The sequence below is a fragment of the Glandiceps talaboti genome, chromosome 18, assembly GCF_964340395.1.
Source record: "Glandiceps talaboti chromosome 18, keGlaTala1.1, whole genome shotgun sequence".
NCBI lineage: Eukaryota > Metazoa > Hemichordata > Enteropneusta > Spengelidae > Glandiceps > Glandiceps talaboti.
This window is the reverse complement of record NC_135566.1, coordinates 19,092,649-19,113,606: the sequence shown is the minus strand read 5'-3', so window position 1 is coordinate 19,113,606 and position 20,958 is coordinate 19,092,649. Positions and strand designations below refer to the sequence as shown.

General features: G+C 36.4%; 1 protein-coding gene across 1 annotated transcript in view; it reads left to right on the top strand.

Moving 5' to 3' along the window:
- The window catches only part of LOC144449798 (collagen alpha-1(XXVI) chain-like), a 34,908-nt gene that overhangs the window by 12,389 nt on the left and 1,561 nt on the right, over nt 1–20,958 (top strand). Inside the window, exon 2 of the mRNA XM_078140373.1 lies at nt 18,410–18,568. Within this exon, the coding sequence (XP_077996499.1) occupies nt 18,410–18,568 (159 nt within the window). The remainder of the gene's footprint in view (nt 1–18,409; nt 18,569–20,958) is intronic.

Sequence of the window (20,958 nt, the reverse complement as noted above, 5' to 3'; positions counted from 1 at the left end):
TCGAGAAGTGTCGTAGTTTCAATCACCGTGACTGTGACCTGGTGACATGGCAGTCTAGATTTGACCCTATTATCTTTTCAGACCTCTATGACAAGTCCCAGACAGAACTTAAAATGTTTACAAGTCAACTAATGACGTGGATAGCTTTTACCCGTTTCTACATGTATATTACCTTTCGAAACCAGAGAGAAGTGAATACAATGGAAGCCTCTCCCTTTGGTCTCAAAACACTGAAAGTGGTTTGAGCTTTGGTCGAGCACTCGGACAAAGCTCACAAAGAAATCGAAAAGTGGCCTTGTCAGACCTGACCCGACCATCAGGACAGTTCCATATTTAAGTATTGTGTCAACATCATTGGTGACCAGAGATGGTGATTTAAAGTTTTCTATTGTATTGACTAACATCTGTAAGAATGTCTCAAGGAAGTCGTAATTTTCAAATGACTTGAGTTTGTTAGAGGAACACTGTTGTTTGAAATCAAAGCTGGACTGTTGGATCGGTCATGATTGTTATCATAGTAAAGGCCAAGGTCGTAAGACTGCGTTTGTTGACAAATGTATGTTGACTGAAATATGCCCATAACATAAAAATGATCCGCCTGTTTCCCTCGCCATGGTCGGTGATTGATGTCTGTAAATAATAACCCGAGTGTACTTCTGCATGTCATTTGCTAAATGCGAGATGTACTGCAATCATAGAGAGAGAGAGAGAGAGAGAGAGAGAGAGAGAGAGAGAGAGAGAGAGAGAGAGAGAGAGAGAGAGAGAGAGAGAGAGAGAGAGAGAGAGAGAGAGAGAGAGAGAGAGAGAGAGAGAGAGAGAGAGAGAGAGAGAGAGAGAGAGAGAGAGAGAGAGAGGATGCCACACTGTATTGTGTGCATTCACTGATTTTAAAATTAAATTGCAATGATATATATTGTGTTGTAATGTACTATCTATTAGTGTAGGGTGTGCTGTTGAGATATATTTTTCTTTCGTAGACTGTGTTGATATGTAATGTATTAAAATGTGCTGTGCTGAGATGCGTACTGTTTTGTGGTGTAGTTTAATGTATTTCTTTACTCAGTGCCTAGATGTGTTATACTGGGCTTGTTACTCAGGACTCTTCTGTCACGCTTTACCAACACAATGAACTACATATATCGCTGTTCTACCTTTTTAGAAGATATTTTGTTCGCCCTTCTACTCATTGGGGGAGTTCTTCTGTTCTGTTCTGTTCTGTTCTGTTCTGTTCTGTTCTGTTCTGTTCTGTGCTGCTCTGTTCTGGTCTACTTTTAGTTGTGCACTTTCTACTACTGTTCCAGATAGCATTGTTTGGCGATACTCCACCGTTGTGTACAATAACTGTAATGTTTATATTAAACTTCGTTGTAGAGAGTCCGTTCTTGACAAACCAAACATGCCAACAACGTTCTAACTGATAGTTGTTTCAGAAGATTAAAACACGTGTCGCCTAAAGCTATGAACACTTATTCCGCTTTGTTGAAAGTGATTGAACCAAAATCGCCCTAGAACCATTCACAGTATTCACATCACACCATCATAACCACTTTCGTCACCGTTAAAAAATAAACCAAATCTAGAAAGGTATACGGCTCAACAAATTTACTGTAACAGTTGATAAATGTGGTTGCATTGATGTCACAGCCTCGAGCAGCAATGAAGTTTGGAGACCGGATTTCGTTATCTTGTCTTTCTAGTCCCATTTTGAGATACGAATCATATGGTCCCTTAAAGCAAATCCATACAGCGCGCATTCTCGATAGGCTTTCTTGATAGTTGTAAACATTAAGATAAGTACCTGACAATAGCGATTTGAAAAACGACCTCGTCAAAGTTGATTTACATGAAGCTGAAATGTGACCGAAAGTAGACAAGAACTAAAAAGAGACTCGTGTCGCTCCTCTATTTATTTCTGGAGAAATGTTTCACAAGTATTGAATAGTTACTGGACAAACTACGCAACGTTTATCACAAACTACACTTAATGTGTTTATCTTAAGTAGAATCTTCTTGCTTGGTGACTGTTTTCTTTATCAACTCGTTTTCTTTTTGTCGTTAAATTGTGGACGATTACGTTAAATGCCGTAATTTCTTTTGATAACTAAGTGTTTGTCTATCTAATCTCGTGTGACATATGAGTCTCTGGAGTTAGCTATTAAAGGGTGCATGCAACATTACTGTTTCATCGGTGAACGACTGATACAGCACACAACGGCCAGTCAATGAAGGGTCAATACAGCACAGCATGAAACTTCAACTGTCTAGTCCCAGTAGCGATTGACTCGTCTGCCGGCCCGGGGGCATGATTGTTCGTTCGAGCGAACAACGTCGTCAAACCAGGCTGTTGTAGTAGCTACATGATGTATAGAGTAGTAATATATATAGTTTACGAACTATTGTCTGATTTTTTCAAAAACATCTTCTAAAGCTGCTCTACCTGCAACTGGAACGTTTTGGTTTTTTTTTGGAAAAACATGTTAGGTACAATAACGTACTCGAAATATCGTACACCCTGACAAGTATTACATTACTTGTGGATAAACGTATTTATTTTAGCAGTATACACGATAAATTAGATCAAATCAAATAGATTTTTGGGCCCGCACCCAAAAACCAGCGCCCCCAACGGCGATCTTGCTGTCAACCTGTTTCTGTACTACTTATGGATAATATCGACCACTGATTAAGTGGCCATATGGATGAAGATTGGGTATTTATTTTGGATTGTCAATTTATAAAACACTTTTATCATGACTTACTACTTGCAAAAATCAATATCAAATCTTTGTCATTGCACTTACAATAACAAACTTTTTACACTTTTATTTTTTAGCTTTTGCAATGTATTAAGTGTTTCAAGTAGGAAGCCATTATATATTTTATTTTATAAATTAAAAATCCAAAGTAAATACCCAAATTGAATCCTCATCCATATGGCCAGTCTATTTTATATGGTGGTGGTGGGTAGTGGTGGGTGGCGGTGGGCGTGAGGTGAAATCGGGTACTACGGGGTAAACAGCACTTTGGTGTTATTCGTAACTTCGAAGACGTTGCAGAACACTTGATCATGTGTTGGACCACAGATACACGTTGGGTGTAGACTAAGTATAGTATTCGTAATTATATTTATGTGAAGTTCCGTTCCGACTGAGATTGATTTGTTCTGCGGTTTAATACATGTATAAAAGTCATTGTAAACGTTGCTAAATTTTGGTCAGAAACTGTCATTGTACGTAAACAGTGAAAAGCTTTATGCATGGTCACAGTTCCACACGTACTTGTGATAATACTTCATTTGAAAAGTGTGCAGTACAGAATCATTAGTAGCGAAAACAGTGCATTTACTATCAAAACCAGATACTGTAAATCGAAAGTGTGTTGTGCCTTATCAGTATAAAGCCAGACATAGCAAATACTGGTGGCCAGTATCATGAAGTTTGGCAGTCCCAGGATGGTTGATGATCTATATCTGCTAGGTAACGAGGTATTGCCATGTAAACACTCGACCTGTTCCTCAAGGACACCATACATGCTTGATAGCCCCGGGTGATAACCTTGGTAACGGTTTGTGGTCACATGGACCCGCTGCGTCGCCGGAAACGGTTTGGTTTCTCCGTGTCTAAGTATGTAGCATTAGTACAAGAGTTGTGTGTGGGCTGAACTATTATCAGTTAGGGGTCCATCAGTAATCTCTCATGAATTAACGAATTTGTAATATAAAAGAGATGGAATGATAAAGTGTAGCCCCTTAAACACTCAAATGGGACACTATGCTTCCGGAACGAAACTTGCCGAATTACGTATGTTTAAATACAGAACAAAATAAATAAATAAACTATTTCATTTGGCAGAGGAAGACAAATAATTACCGTTCTTAGGACACCATCAACAACAACAAAAACCATTCAATATATCTATATATACAGTTACTTTCTACATTGTCTGCATGGCACCCAAGACATCGTTATTTTGGCGAACAACTTGCCATATACAAAAACACCAGCTGTTTATACATTGAGTGCAAATTTCAGAGGAAGCGTTCTATAATTGAGGTTTATTTTGTGTGATTATGCACGGTTTTTATAATGTTAAAAGAATTTGGACAATTTAATTCTAACGTTCTTAGTTTCACAGATTTGTTTTGAAAGTCGTATTGCTGCTGAGTTTGTGTTGTTACAAAGACTGTCGAAGTCAAATGACACATGCATAATACATAATAAATTAAAGTTAATCAAACTGAAACTTACGGAGGGTTTTAATAGTTCATATAGATTTTCCAGATCTTCTTTTTCTTGAATGTTTATTTTAATTTCCAAAAAATGTGATTTCTTATCTAGGCCTTCCACATTGTTAAAAGCTATCGATGTCGTAGCTCGTATGTATTTCACGATATATTAAGTAGGGTTAGTAATCCATCGGAAGTCTCTAGCTGCAGATAAAGGGATATTTATTATATAAAACCATCAACATGTTATATGCCTGAAAGCTACACCACGTCTGGTGGCTTAAAACGCCTACTGTTTTTGGATTTACGTAAACCTCGTGACCATGGGACAGAAGTAGTTCTTTATCGAGTTTTTCGATTCCAGCAACAAGTCTAAACAGTCTAAATTCCAGACCGAACCATTCATTCATTTCCGACTCCCCGTTCATTCTTGCTTACTAATTTGTTGTCGAATGTTGCATGCTATACAATAAGCTTCTCATTTGCATGATGTAACTCATCGCACTTTATTTGGCATTCCACTAAAGTGTGTAATGTCGATTTTTTTAAGTTGAAAAAATACAAACACAAATAATTTGCGATTTATAAATGTCCCGTATGTTATCTCTCTATGTACAGTATTAAGATACTCTCTGGTTTTATTACGTTTAGATACAGACATCACAACATGCGGTACCCTGTACATATATATGGGTAAGTCTCAATAACACGTGTTTCAGCAAAGGGCCTAACCACTGCGATTAACTATTTATTTGCAACACATACGTATGGTGATAATGATACTGTGGTGGCGATGGCAGCGGCGGTGGCGACAGCACTGTGACGGCTATGGTATTGTTTGTTGTCGAGGTGGTGATGGTGGTGGTGGTGGTGGTGGTGGTGGTGGAAGTGATGATGATGATGATGATGATGATGATGATGATGATGATGATGATGATGATGATGATGATGATGATGATGATGATGATGATGAAGTATTTGTTTTTAAGGTTGAGGTAATAGGAGCAGTCGAGATGCGTTACAGAAAGGTGGCGGTGATATTAATTGTGATGGTAGTATATGTAGTGGTGTTTACAGTGTTTCTGGTGGTGGTGGTGATAATGATTTTGTTCTGTTGTTGGTGATTATCATGATAGTGATGTAGATGATGATATAGAGCTGGTGATGATGATGATGATGATGATGATGATGATGATGATGATGATGATGTAGAGATGGTGATAATGATGATGATGTATATACGGATGATGATGATGATGATGATGATGATGATGATGATGATGATGATGACGACGATGATGATGATGATGATGTTTTTGTACTTACAGCTATTAATGTACTGTATTAAATTGACATACTGTGTTGTCATTACTAATACTACTTCCATTAATACGACTACTGCCGTTGCTATGACTACTGCAGCTATTAATACAGTCGGTACAAACATTCCATGGCATAAACCGAGCTTCCATCATCATAGCTCCAGGCCAGTAAGTCTGAGTAAGGGTGTGAAAGGGTCTAGATCTTAATCCGTTTAATACTAGACATGTTACCAATAGTGAGGCTTCACTACTAGTCAGTCAATATACTGTAATAATAATAATAACGACGAATATGTAATATCTCAAACCTAGTTTTGGTAAATTTTTACATTTTATTTTTTCATCCCCTAACATCATGTCCAGTATTCTGACTGAGTATGAGATGTTAAAGGGGCACAAGCTGAGTTGTATAACTTGGGATGTAATCTTATCTGCAGATTAAAAGATTAAAAGAGTATGTATACTACTTTAATACTGATGTACACGTAACCATCACTTGCAATTGACTGAACTCAAACCTGGTACTGGGATATAACTTATAAACGTAATTTATAATACCTATCAAAAAATGAACAGGGACTCCCTACTATGCAATCAACAGTTCTAACAGCGCCAGAAATTAAATTGTAATGTCATAGAAGGTATTAACATAATACTCAAATAGTTTAATCAAAGTATTTGGACTTTTCAAGAGTGAAAATCATATACACCCAGCCTGTGCCACCAAGACTAAAACTAATCAAAACAAACGTTGGATAAAAAGGTTCATTTTTGACGGTACTCTCTACTCTTAAAATGTACACATAAAAATGAACTTGAACGTTTATACTCAAAGGTCAAGAGTAAAGATAACCGCTCTAATAATCTCCAGACCTCGAGCGATATATTTGTCAAAAACAACTCCATTTGGAGTTCAAGGTGATGACACCCTATCATTAACGAAGAATTTGTCAATTATAACTGTAACAAATTACGGACCTTGACGTTTAGCTAGGTCTGCAGGTTGTTGGTGGAATGACTGTCATGGGCATTCCTGGCCCATAGGAGCAATTAACTTCCCTGGTTGACCGTCTTATACAAGGTCGTGATCAAAAATATTTCCGCCATGAATGAAACTGCTGAAGTGTGTACATGTGTGTGTGTGTGTGGGGGGGGGTAAAGTGTCAAGGTCTCGGTTTTCTATTTACGTCATCGGCATTGTACCCTTCCCCACCCAAGTTGTATTTATACTTGTATCCCAAATATCAACTTGAAGGATTAAACTGGTTCAGTGAATTATTTGATTTACAACAAAAACCAATGGCTTTTCACATATGGACCATGCTATTTTTTATATACATACAATTATAGAGAGCACATGGGAATGTAGACAGTTCATTGTTTTGCTTATAAGATGAAAGGTATAAAATTGAAACCATTAACATCATCAAATCCACGTGTAATAGTTTCAACAAAAGACTGATTCTACTGCACTGTAAAAGAATAGCAATGCTATTGTGATTAGGTATATGTTCTTGATGTGTGTGTTGTGTCCCTGTTATTGTTTGTCTGGAGTTGAAACGCGTTTATCATTATATAAAAATCATCGTGTGTCCCATGAATGAAACGCCAAGATAACCCAGTTTTTGTTGTAAAAACTGACAAAGATTGTGTCTACAGATATGCGATTTAAAACGCAGGGTCCTGTCCTTTTTTCACCCCTGAGACTGTCTTCCATGTGGTTTCTTGTTGAGTAACAGTTTGCCTTGAGTCAAAGTTTAATGATAGTTTGAATTGAAAAGACAAAGTATTGAATAAATATAATAGATATTTATAGTGAAAGTGGTCCTTTTTAATAACATATCTAAAGTGGTAACATTTTGGTTGTACTCTTGATAAACCCCACACATATGCCCGGCCAACATGTTTTATAGCATTTTAGAATTACAAGTGACATTTATTGCAGTTGCCTTTTGTTTCATTGTACGAAGTTAACCTGCTTCCCCAGGGTTATCAAAACACACAGATGGGTTCAAAGTGCCTCATTAAATGCCAGACAGAGTTACACCACTTACATTGGCCTATGTTCAGCCCCTGAACGTATGGGAGAAACAAACCCAAACTCTGATACAATACAATGTTTTATGTTTTCCAAAGAGATTAAAGACACAGAGAGTACAGACATTATTAGATGAATAAAAATCATCTAGAATAATTCCTTTCTGAATCAGTGGAACAACGTTGACGCCCTCAAATGATCAATGTTCGATGTTCACTGTAGTCTTGTAAGTATACATGTAGTCTCTTTCTACGAGCTCTTTCCACTGTATAGTCAAATGGCTTCATTTTAGCATAACACTCTGTCAGTGATTGATTACTACTGACATGCGCTGTTCATCCTTGCCCCAACTTGAGAGATTTTACTAGCTATATTTTATTTATATTTTCTGTACAACGTGTCCATTTGACTATACGTGGAGAGAGAGAGAGAGAGAGAGAGAGAGAGAGAGAGAGAGAGAGAGAGAGAGAGAGAGAGAGAGAGAGAGAGAGAGAGAGTGGGGGGAGTGGGAGAGGGGCAAATAAGGAATTATGTCAGTATTTATTCACAAATTTAACAGGAATCTGAACTACATCAATAGTAACCATAGTTATGGCGACTGGCTATGTCTGAATATAAGCTTATGAAATAAAATCGGGTAATGAACTCTTCGGGAAATTACATTAAACATATTTTATGTTAACTTGAATACCAGAAGCATTTAAAAAGTACATGTGATATGCAAACACTACTAGGACCGGACTAAATTACTATGCCTTTATGATAAATATAATTCAATATCTCTTCGTAGTAGTCCAGTCTTATAATAACATAATTATACCAGCGCCAGTAATATCAAAGAAAAATCTGGGAAATTCATGGCAATTTCGAACGTTTTGGCTCATATTTCGAACACAGCAGAACCAGTTATGTAGACACGTGTTGTTGTGACGGAGAGGCACGTTGTCGACACGTAGAACGACAAAAGTATGTGTATTCCATAGATTTTGTTGAACTTGGCTCGTGCATGGTATAGGGAGTGTACAACTGTGTACCATTCACTCTAGGGTACATACGTTATTAACTAGACTAAGTATACTGGGCGTAAAATGATAAGCAAACAGACACAATTTAAGGTTCCACATCTGTGTTTAATGTTAGTGTGTCACAGAAACGCCCACATCCCTTCCGTTCAAAGACATGAACTTTCCGGTACTAAAGAACGCTACCCTATCTTAGTTTCTTGACGAACTCAATGAACCCAAACTGTTTTGACAAAATTCTTCACCTGGGAGATATCCGTTCATAATAAACATAAAAGGAAAGTTAAAACATTTACAGATTACTTTCACTTCTTAAGGTATACAGATGATAATTATAGCATTGTTGGACCATCGATTTGACTATTAAATCAGAGGGTTTCTATAAGGGAAAGGAATAATACGCCCCAACTCACACAGTTGACCGAAGTACAACTTAGTTGTTCATGCCATGTTCGACAGGTTAGATGAAATGTTGTATCAAAGAAGTGATAGTGACGTCATGGTTACGTGTACGCACCACAGCCATCAGTATTTAAATGTATGTGCTTTCACTAATGCTAATAGCGAGATTTTTGAAATACATGTAGACGCTGCTAGAACATGAATAAGATAGTTGTAAACAGAAGAAAAAACGTGCAACACGTTCAGTAGTATAAAGACTCTTTAATTATTCCGGAAACGTCCACTATGATTTGGAACGACAAAATATCATTAATTTATTGTGGCGAGGTATGCTCATTTATTTATATCTGTACTCGGTCTACCACTAGCGAGATATGTATCAATTTGTTTGATATTGTGTAATCAATCTAAACCTTGTACTAAAAAAAGCTTATCTACTTGGCTATTCCCCGAAAGTGACATCTTTAAAACAAATAATTTTGAGTGATTGACAGGCAGACGTCACCTATGTCACCACATTTACTATATATAGGGTGTATCTGTGTACCTGTACAAATAGTACAAAATATAGAAATTGGTGACCGTGTATATTGGGGATATCATTTCGTGCTCTTCTTTTGGCTTTTCGATAACTAGAAAGAAAAAAAACATGAACACATGCACTCGTGCTGACAATCAGAGGGACAGACAGATGCCACTTCAAATTTGGAGGGGGCAGGTAACAATCTGATTATATATCATAAAGCATAGTTGTAAGAAATACAGAACTGAATCAAAATATATGTTTCTCTCACATAATCTTGCACATTAAATTGATTGATTACGATATTTTTTGATAAGGCAGTAAACAAGGGCCTTTCTCATAGGTGATCATACTTTAGTTGTAGAGTGAGCAGCCTTGTATTCATACACATTTCAAGTCATTCACTCAATTAAGGTATTCCCTAGGGCTGGTACAAAATGGCAGTAACGCTCCACGTTGAATTGCACCTTGCCAAGACAAATAACGAACAACTAATTGGAACAAAGTAATTGCTATGTACCGTGAGATGCTGCCGAGATTTGAAGTCAAGCATGCACAGTTCGTTCAAAATGTAATTCCAAAATCAATGCTTTAATTTTGACTTTTTACCTGAAATTACTCTGTCAGACTGTAAGCAAATACACGTGGTTACACAGTTCGATGATTCGATAAATTAGCGTAAAATTACCCAACTTGTTCAGTGGTGGAGTAAAAGAAAGTCAACTCTAATACAAGATAATTTTAGAAACAAGTGTCTGAATATAATGTCATCGAAGGTTTCTTTAGAAAGGAAACAAATGCTTTTGTGTCTCAAAATAGAATAGACCATTATGCTGTTCAAAATAACATGGCTCCAGTTGTTAAAAAAAGTACAATGCTATACTTGTCGTGTAGTAATGATCTGATTACACATCTAAATGCCAATGATCTAATTGTTTGTAAAAATACCACCAGCTTAATTCAGTGGAATGACTTTTAGAATCTTTTAAAACATTTAATTAGAAGTCTTGTTTGGGTGTACATTGTTTAATTAGTTCTATCCAATCAATCATCCTATAGTATTTGTAGATTGACATGTGAGATACTGTCATTTCTTGTTCTATGTGACTTGATTCTCGGCTTTCGATTCATTCTTTTACACGTTATCACCTTGTGGAGATGGATGTAGACCGTGTTCAAAGTAGTACCTATTCCCTGTTATGTGCTATTAAAATGGGTTTAATAGTTAAACTGAAATTTATTACAAACGCAAACTTGAAATTGTTACTTGAAATTTGACTCGATAAAAGTAGTACCCATCTCTTTTATGATAATATTAATGGGTTTAGTATTTATCGAATTAAGGTTTTATGACAAACACAAACTAGAAAATTGTTAAATGAAATTTAATTCGACACAGTCATTTACCAACACAGATGGGTTCTCATGGGTTACAAATCTATAAAGACAATAATGTAAAAGCTTTCAAATTGTACATACCTAATTCTAAAGACCCAATTTTTCAAACTGATTGCAAACAGATCTTTGGAAATGAATTTGGCAAATATAACATATGATTAGTACAAACTCATGTACAAAGAATATGGTGTGGTGAGAACGTCTGCAGAATGCTGTGCATATCTCAAAAACATGTTAAGTTGTTGCTATGGTAATTATTAGATTTAAACAATCTATACCTAAAATAGGTCTACCAATTAAACATCTTGATACTATCTATGAACAACATGTTTGGTTGTCGCTATAGTAACCACTCGATTTAAGCAATCTATACCTAAACAAGACTTCTAATTATAAATAAATACTTTGAACGTTTCTAAAAGCCATTCCACTTAATTAAACTAAGACTTTCGTTGTAAGGTAGGACCACAAAACCTCTGAACACATTGGGTGAAGATATACAATAAAAGTGAGTAAAAAGAATTAGGTAAAACATACCGTTATCCATATATATACCAAATAACTATATACAGATTAAAACTCACAAAAATATCTTGAAAAAATGTAATCCCTGAAATCTATTCGACTCTGGATGGGTTCGAACCTTGCATGCAGTGATAAATAACACTGCCCTGCCATATCGACAGCCCGACAAAATTCGGAGGGGATAACGCTTCTTCCAAACTGTTGTACAAGTTCCATTGTTATATAATTAATCACCATACAATTTCTTTATGCGAAAAGAGCCAAGATAAAGAGCATTCTTACGATAAAGAGCGGTTAAACAAAGATTTGTATATTCTGTCCAGTCTGGTACATTTCAAGGACGCCCAGGGGCTTGCACTCAGGCGTATCTACGAGCCAGACTAATAAATTAAGTAAATGTGACTTTTTACAAATGGAGAGCGAAGACCGTATTGTTTCTTTGTGTTTCATTCTACACAGAATTTACATAAACTGTCACATGACATAGGTGGGCATGGGATGGGGTTATGTCGTGAAAAGGTATTCCATTTAACATCGCGATGAAAGATGTCTATCCCTGACTTCACTATTCAATGTGTTCGTTGAAGTGGACAGGACACGTGTTGTAACACATACTTACTGTAAAGACTATCAAATAAGTGACTTGAAATATCATGGTCGGCCACACCATCTGCAAGAATTTGTAAGTCGTAAAACGTGAGATGGAAAAATCCCGTCACATGGACATCGTTGATTAAAATGCCAATTTGATTCTAAATAGCAGATGAAATTCTATTTTGTACCAGTGCAGTGTACTGCACTGACGCTAGCTGCCTGTAACTTGAATATCCGGGGTTTATAGGTAATAGGTATATCGTATGATATGTTTTTTTTTCGTGTCCAACACATCTTTTCATTTGTAGACACATTTACATGTCTAGGATTTGAAACCTATTGTCACACAATAAACAGAATTAATCATTGAAGGGGCACAAGCTGAGTTTATACGTGTATAGGCGTAGTTTTTACTGCATATTTAAAAAGTACTCACAGTATTGTACATACTGAAGCAAACTTAACAACCACTTACAATTGACTGAACTCAAACCTGGTATTAGGATATAACTCGTAAACAATCCGGTGACGTAATTGATCATACATATCAAAAAACATTCAGGAAATCCCTACTTTGCAATTAACTGTTCTAACAATGCCAGAAGACATTTGTAATGTCATAGATGATATGCATTGACATTAATATTATACTAGAATAGAATAATCAATGTTTTATGTAAGTATTTTCATTTGAGTAAAAGGTTTATAAACTCAGTTTGTGCCACTTTAAGTTATGATACTCTAAATCCTAGTGTTTAGTTTATAATGGAATTCATAGTATGACATCCTCGTAATTTCTCCAAACCTCACATTCTGTAAGTCATGTCCCATTTTTACTCAAGACAGTGTACAAATGTAACTACACAATAATAGTAACACTACCATGTGAAACGCTTATAGGTGTCGACGCATGCGCATTATGATACGCATAGGCAGGTTTAGAAACGGAGACAGTTTTGCCTATTTCAGGTGACTGAGAGCTTACTGGACACGATTCGACGTACAATTTTTGATAGATGGACTAATACAAATATATTTAGTATGAAACTATATAGTAAACACCAAAGACTATGAATTCTCAGACTGTACCCCTTTAAAGAATATTTACTATTGATCTTTCATCAACCCAAATATTATTGTTAGCTAAACCGGAATTGGGAGAGGTGAAGGGGGGGGGGGTACACATAGCTATGCCATATTCTAAAATTGGATTATCTCTGGTACGAGGCCAAGCACCAGAGCATCCGGTCTTCTCTCTTCTGAGATACTAAAGTTTATCACATACTCGTCTAAAACTGATATCATCCCCAGGACAAGATAACAGTAAGATAATGGCCCAAAGATGAGGTCATAGTTGATCCTACTTGTAACAGTCCGTATATGTATGCCTGGTGTATGGCCATGTGTGGTATGTGATAAGAACACCAGTTATACCTTGTTGCAGTGAGTTTAACTGTACAAAAGCCATACACGTGTATAGATTTCCATCCCAAGGGACATAACCTTGACTACATGATACTCTTTATGCTACCAGTGAAAACATTGATGTTGAACTGTGTCTGTGAGTGTCGGCAAACTATACGGGCACTAGAAGCTTTGAAGCCACTCAGACTGATACAGTAAACACTGTTGGTAAACTATAAGGGTACTAGAAGCTTTGAAGCCACTCAGACTGATACAGTAAACACTGTTGGTGATTACCGCAGCTATTAAACGTCACTATTATTCAACAGGTGTGTCATTAACGTATATATATAGCAACTACCGTCTATAGTTACCCTTGCAGAGTGTGTTGCCTTCACCCAACAACATCCATAACGATATTCTGTAAAAAAAATTACCCTTGTTGTTATTTATGGTTGACGCGGGGTGGGGTAGCCGTGTAATCTCTGTCTGTCTGTTTCTCTGTCTGACTGACTGATTGACTGACTGACTGACTGACTGACTGTCTGTCTGTCTGTCTGTCTGTCTGTCTGTCTGTCTGTCTGTCTCTCTCTCTCTCTCTCTCTCTCTCTCTCTCTCTCTCTCTCTCTCCCATATCAGTATGTCTCCCCTATCAGACTCTAGCCCCCCCCCCCACTCAATACCATCGGTAATAAATCACTTTCCCCTCCATCTTCCTAGTTTTTCCCAGAGGTTATGTCTAACTAGAAGGAGCTTCTATTTGCACAGTCTATATATCATCAATTCCGTTACAAAACAAATATTTTCACAGCATTACGAGGTTACGTGTACATGTATGTCTCAATTTGTGATGTGAAAGGTGAAAGTACTTTAATATATTACTGTCTGCAACCAGATACTTTTAGAGGACCTGTCTATGTTACAAGTGTTATTTTATCGGTGAGAAGTAGACCAGTTATTTTGCCCCGAGGTGTGCGTTGTCACGGTCCTTGGTAATGTGACAAACGTTTTTATCTGTTGTCTGCCAGTTTTGAAGACACTTTACATGTATGTGTATATACAAACAATCCTAATTGCTACTGGAGTGACTTTTAAAAAGCAGTACTATCACAGTATCAGAGAACACAACTGCTATTCAGTGAGTACGCCAATCATAGCCACTTCTTCAACCTATGTCGTGAAAACCCTCGAGTATTCTTAAAAGAATCTGTCATCTGGAATTAAGTGAGCGATATCAATTCTCTTCAGACAGTAAATGTGCCAGAATAAAAGGATTAGTTCTTTGAGATATACTAGTCATGAGTGAACGATATCTAGAGCTCTTTAGTTTTAATTCTAGCCCTTCAAGGTAGCAAAGTGGCAATTGCTTCGTTTGAAATAACATTATAAAATAAACTGCCGGGAGGGTAGCTTCTAACTTACGCTGACTTTTCTTTTCAAAGGACTAATTGACTTTTTTACCTTGAGTCAACTGGCGTCCCCTTTCGTGAATTTTCTGCGAGAACCGAAGGTCAAACTTGTAAATTTTAATCCGGCCCTACCTTTTCTAGAATCCAATGTACATTTTACATGGGGGTTGGGTTGAAACAACCTAACCTCGAGCTCCGTCACGCGTCACGGTCTTCGACCACTTAGCTTTAATTAGTCTATGTCATAAGTATTTGACTGAGTCCAGGGTAATATCCTCAAGGATCAAACTGATGTAGTTTTACTTTGAAGTGAAAATTAACAAGATAACCCTCCCAAATTAGGTGCTGCTACAAGGACAAAATCAAAGCTATCTGCCATGCCATCTGTTTACAGAGAAGGACCAGTGATAAGAACGGATTTGCAGAGATCGCCATCGTCCGAGTACAGAATATTATGAACATTATTGTTTTTTTAAAGTACTTTCCAGAATTGATTGTTCACATTTATACTTCATTTTACAGTTGAGAAAAAGACTTGAAACATTCATACTTGCTTATTTATCAGAAAGAGACAAAATTTAGAGAAAATCTGTTTTAAAGAAGAAAAAACCCAAACAAAATTAAACATACAACGGCAACAACAATAAACGTAGACCCTACTGCACATTTTCGTTTTCGTTCGTGTATGCCACGTTTCAACCATTCGGATTAACTGTAATACAACTCAAGAAAATTGTTATTGACAAATTCAACACAACAGTGAAAACGTGAAAAATGCTTCTGTCATGCCATATCTAAAGCTCAAAAGATTACGGATCGTTCAATCGGAAAAAAAGTGGTATAAATACGACTTACGTGATTGATTCTAAAAACTGTTATTACAAGCCTATAGCGTTTATTTACTGAAGCGCTTACAGCAATGTCGGAAATAAGGCGTAGCTTTCCTCCCCCGAGGATTTACATGGCGTAAGTTATATGTCTGTGTGATTTGTTTTCTGTAAACATACCGTGTTTTATGTGCATTTTAAAGTAAACAGCACCTTTCTGTTGGCAAATGGGAGATTACATAGTGTTCGTTCAATATATTTTCACTGTGTTATGTTATTTCACTTATTTGTGTACATAAACTGTATATGCTATTCAAATCAGAACTTTGTACATTGTTCATTTGTAGACTTTCTCTGTTAGTTGACAAGATTTTCACTAAAAATCAACCAAATTCATCCAACATTGTTTACTTAAAACTAATCCTATAGTCTGCAATTTGAACCAGTCAGTTGCTTCACAATAAAACTAATCTTATAGTCTGCAATTTGAACCAGTCAGTTGCTTCACAATAAAACTTATTGGAACACCACCCTGATTTTTTTTCTATGACGAAAGATGAAATAAGAAATAAAACGATATGAGGTGGGGTTTTTTTTCGTGTGTGTTCTTCTCTCACTCATTGGAGTTTTCCTATGGAGAAGTTGGAGAAATCTGCAACAAAGAAGAAAACTTGAATCATGGATTCACAAACCCACGAGTCGTCACTACCACCAATCACCCCTTTCATGAACAGACACTACCATCGCACTCGTCAGACAAATTTAAAAAAAAAAGTAAAAAAAAAATCTGGAGTAAAAATAAAATGAAATTTCAACATTCGGGGCAAAGTAAATGGAATAATAGTTCTAAGAGTATAGATTCTAATCAACAGTGTGCCTGGAATAACAGTATTAAACGTATAGGGTATAATCAACAGTACCCATGGAATACTAGTATTAAGCGTATAAGGTCTAATCAACAATGTCGATGGAATAGTGGTACTAAGTGTAAAGGGTCTTAAATCAACAGTGACTATGGTCATTTGGGCACTGAAAATCGGTTCTGTAGTAGTACTGACATTGCGCGCGCGTCAATAAAATATTTTATTTTTAAACGTAGCTCTGTAATATTAATGTATCTGATTTTTGTGCCAATAAACGGTTTATGATACCATAGGATAGTCTAGAGTTCTAAACTGGTACAGTATTGCGTATTAAAAACAAATACCATATTAGTAATGAAGTTTTTAATACGTAATGTATACTGTACCAGTTTAGAACTCTAGACTAACCATAGGATAATATCATACCTGATACTCAGAACAGGCACATCGTCACAAGTTAGGTATTCGTACTACATCGCAACAAGTGATTCTGTGTCAATCCAATGTCAGTGACTCTGGTAAACTATGTTCTACTTTGTTCTATTTCGAGAGAAATGTACAAATGATTTACTCTAAGTATACTCAAGTCGGCACTAAATACGCCTCTATTAATCGGAAATCAGACAATACTGGTTAACCTATCAGTGCTAATTGCAAACTAACAGGAATACATTCATTCTCAGTTTGTGTGGTCAGAGTGCACGACCCAGAAACCGATCTCGTGTTATCCAGCAATTCCTCGCCGTGGTAACCGGCAATTTATTTGACATCAACGGACGTTCCAACAACATTCTGATGTGTAGTAGTTGTTAATACTGCACCCCTTACTTCAGGTATCGTAGCAACCAGCTCATTGAGATCAAACTGTTTTGATAGTACAGAACACAGAGGTGGCAGTGATAACCTGCGATAATTTTTGTATGAATTATAATTAGTTTTGGTAGCTGTGACTGTTTATATGATATTTATAGACATGCGATCGTTAATTAGGGTTGCGAATAGACTGGCGTGTATAAAGGGCGCCATCACCGTCAACCATGTGAAATGGGTTCGCTGCGGTTTTTCCAACCGATGAAGTCGACAAAATCTCAAAGTGTATTTAATGTTTGTACATTGTTTTTCAGGTATGAAATAATACTAACGTTTTCATTTTTTCAGACTTCCTACATGTCAAAGAGTTTGGGCACATATCTTAATACACTCTATTATTAAATTAAGTGTAATTGTAGCTCACACATGTCAAAATAAACTTTTCAGACATTTCTTCTTGTAAACGACAGGAAATTGAATTTGTAAATGAATATGGTGTGGTGTGTAATTGCTATAAATTAATTTGTAAAAAGTGTGTGTGTATATATATATATATATATATATATATATTTGTGTGTGTGTATCTGTGTCTGTCTGTCTGTCTGTCTGTCTGTCTGTCTGTCTGTCTGTGTGTATGAATGTATGTATGTATGTATGTATGTATGTATGTATGTATGCATGCATGTATGTATGTATGTATGTATGTATGTATGTATGTATGTATGTGTGTGTGTGTGTGTGTATGTATGTATGTATGTATGTATGTATGTATGTATGTATGTATGTATGTATGTATGTATGTATGTGTACTGTTGCTCGAACAGTTACATCAACATTTAAAACATTAACAGAAATGCGAAATTCTAAATATTCATATCACGATGTCATTCATAAAGATAATATCACTGACAACAATTTCAAACTTTCATATCATTCACTCATTTCTCCACTCCTTCGAGTCATTTCTTCATTTCTCAATAAATATTCTATATCTGATCTGATCTGATCCTATCTGGTCTGACATCGATATGGTATGGTTTTTCGCAGGACTGGCAACTGGTGCGAGCACACAGTGACTAAACACATATCATGTAGAGTTCGGAATGGTACAGAAATGCATGTGGAAAAAGTCAAGCCAGCATGGTGTAATTATAAATTATCTCCACCGTTCTCATCACGAGAAAGGAATTGTGGTAATTCATTCAGGTGAGATATGAAAAGAACACACATACGACGGAGTATGCGGTCAGTGTCTAACAGTCAAGGCCCAAAGTCAAGGTCCGGTTACATACAGACTCGGACAAAGCTATTAACGTTCTATATCCAAACCCCATACGTTTTTACCACAGACATGCGGTTTTACCAAAGATTACATTAACATACTTGCACGTTTTATTCAGGTTTCCAATCGCAATTTAGCTATCTCCTGGATCGAATCAATTCACTTCCCTCAATGCAGTCCACAACATCATTGTACGTGTAGATACGTCGTTAAATATATTTGATCATGAGTACAGTCACGTATCAAAGGGGGTCAATATTTTTACTCTATAGGTCCCAATAGGTACACTGCCAGCTACTGTAAGACTGTGCAGCCCTTTCTGGCTTCTTAACCATAGGTACACAGGCATAGAATTGTTACAGTGGAATGGGGTGTACAATGTATTTGACACCCAGCCTTACATCACATACACATAATGATAAATGCAACAAACTCTCTTTAATACGTGACTAAATAAGAGAACTTTAAAGTTAACATGTTCAGAATGCTGACTGGTCAATTTATACACCAACTTTTAAACCAAATGGAATGCCAGCTGTTATCCTTATGTTGATATGGCAGCTGTATCATAGAAACACAACAACAATCTGACAGTATTAGGTTGAAAGCGGACACGACCCACAGGATCATATTATACACACACTCACCTAAAAGAACCCGGATCGATGTGGAAAATACATCGGGTCAAAAGTTCACTGTTCATCTGTTTTTACCGTGTCGTTATTTTTGTGTCAGTATCCTTGATAACGGAATGTACAGGAGCAAATTATTGATAAGGTTATTAAAAAACCCACAGTGACTTAATGTGTGTGGTACCAAACACAACGGGGATCCAAATATGTGATAGCACAACCTTGAACTTAGCAGTAACCCAAGAAATAACACTATTGATGACGCGATAGGAGTTCGCGACATTTTAGCAGAGTTTTACGACTTTTAGCAAAACCGTTTTTAGTTTATTTCGACCACAGTCACTTGCGGGCTAAAATTCAATACAATGATAGTCTTAGGGGCCGGGCATTTTTAACCGTGGGGGGGGGGGGTTGAAAAATAGCACTTGAAGTGGGGGGGGGGGGTGTCAAGTTGGAAAATGACAAAATAAGTGTCATTTATATGTGTCATGTGCACTATTTCTCAAATAAGATATTCAAACATGTTGTATTGGGGTATATAGTATTTACTGTAAGAATTAATGGCAAGTTGTTTATAAGATTACGGTTGCTGTTAGCTTTCATTGGTATTTATTGACTAGTCTGGATACCAAGGTGGTCTGTGAGTGGAGGTATAAATTGTAACAATACCGTATATAGGGACTAGACTAACATTGACTGGTGATTGAACTTGCCATTTGTGTTTCAATCAATTTGTCATTCTCAAGATACAAACGTGAAAAGTTGTTCTGAGTGAAATGGTAGAAGCATTATGATATTAGCTATATCTGAATATACAAATGAAAGCCATAAAAAACGTTGAAAATAATGTACAATTGGTGTTAATACACAGCACAGAAAGTTGTATTTAATTCTGCACATTTTTGTTACATTATGTTTACTGCAGTGTATAAATACCATAATATATATATATATATATATATATATATATATATATATATATATATATATATATATATATATATATATATATATATATATATATATCATAGGTTGCATTATCAGAAATTAGTTTATGTTGCTTTCTGTCTACATTTGGTAAAGACTATTAAATTTTGATAGAAAGAGTTTTATTAACTGCAAGTAATTATAGTCTCCCATGGATTTATGATGTGTACTGAGATACTCTAATGAAATTACATATTCCATAGATTCTACCTTAGTTTTGGTCATCGGAGTTGGGGGGGGGGGGGGCAGTTGGAGAAAACCCATGTTCAACTCCAAAACACCCCCAGTCGAGTAAATATACCCGGCCCAAATAAACAAACAAATCATCAGTTTATTATAGGGAGAGGTGTCCGGTGACGGTACTTTTGGAATATTCGTAATGCCTGATAATGGGAGTGTTTTGTACTAGGGCCATCCTTGTATTGAATCTGTGGTTTCGATGCATGTTGTTATATTACTCAGAAAATAGTATGTCTGATATCAGACCAATGTAGACATTTTCTATAGTCACCTGGTCTAATAAGGTCTGATTACTGTTGGCGACTGTTTATTCAACTTGTCAAGGAGAAAGCACATGTGTTGAGTTCGAAATTGAGCTATATGTTGGGGCTATGAAATACAATCACGTTGTGCATATGTGACATGTGGTCACCTTTATTCCTGCATACTCCAATACACAGTGACAATGATATATT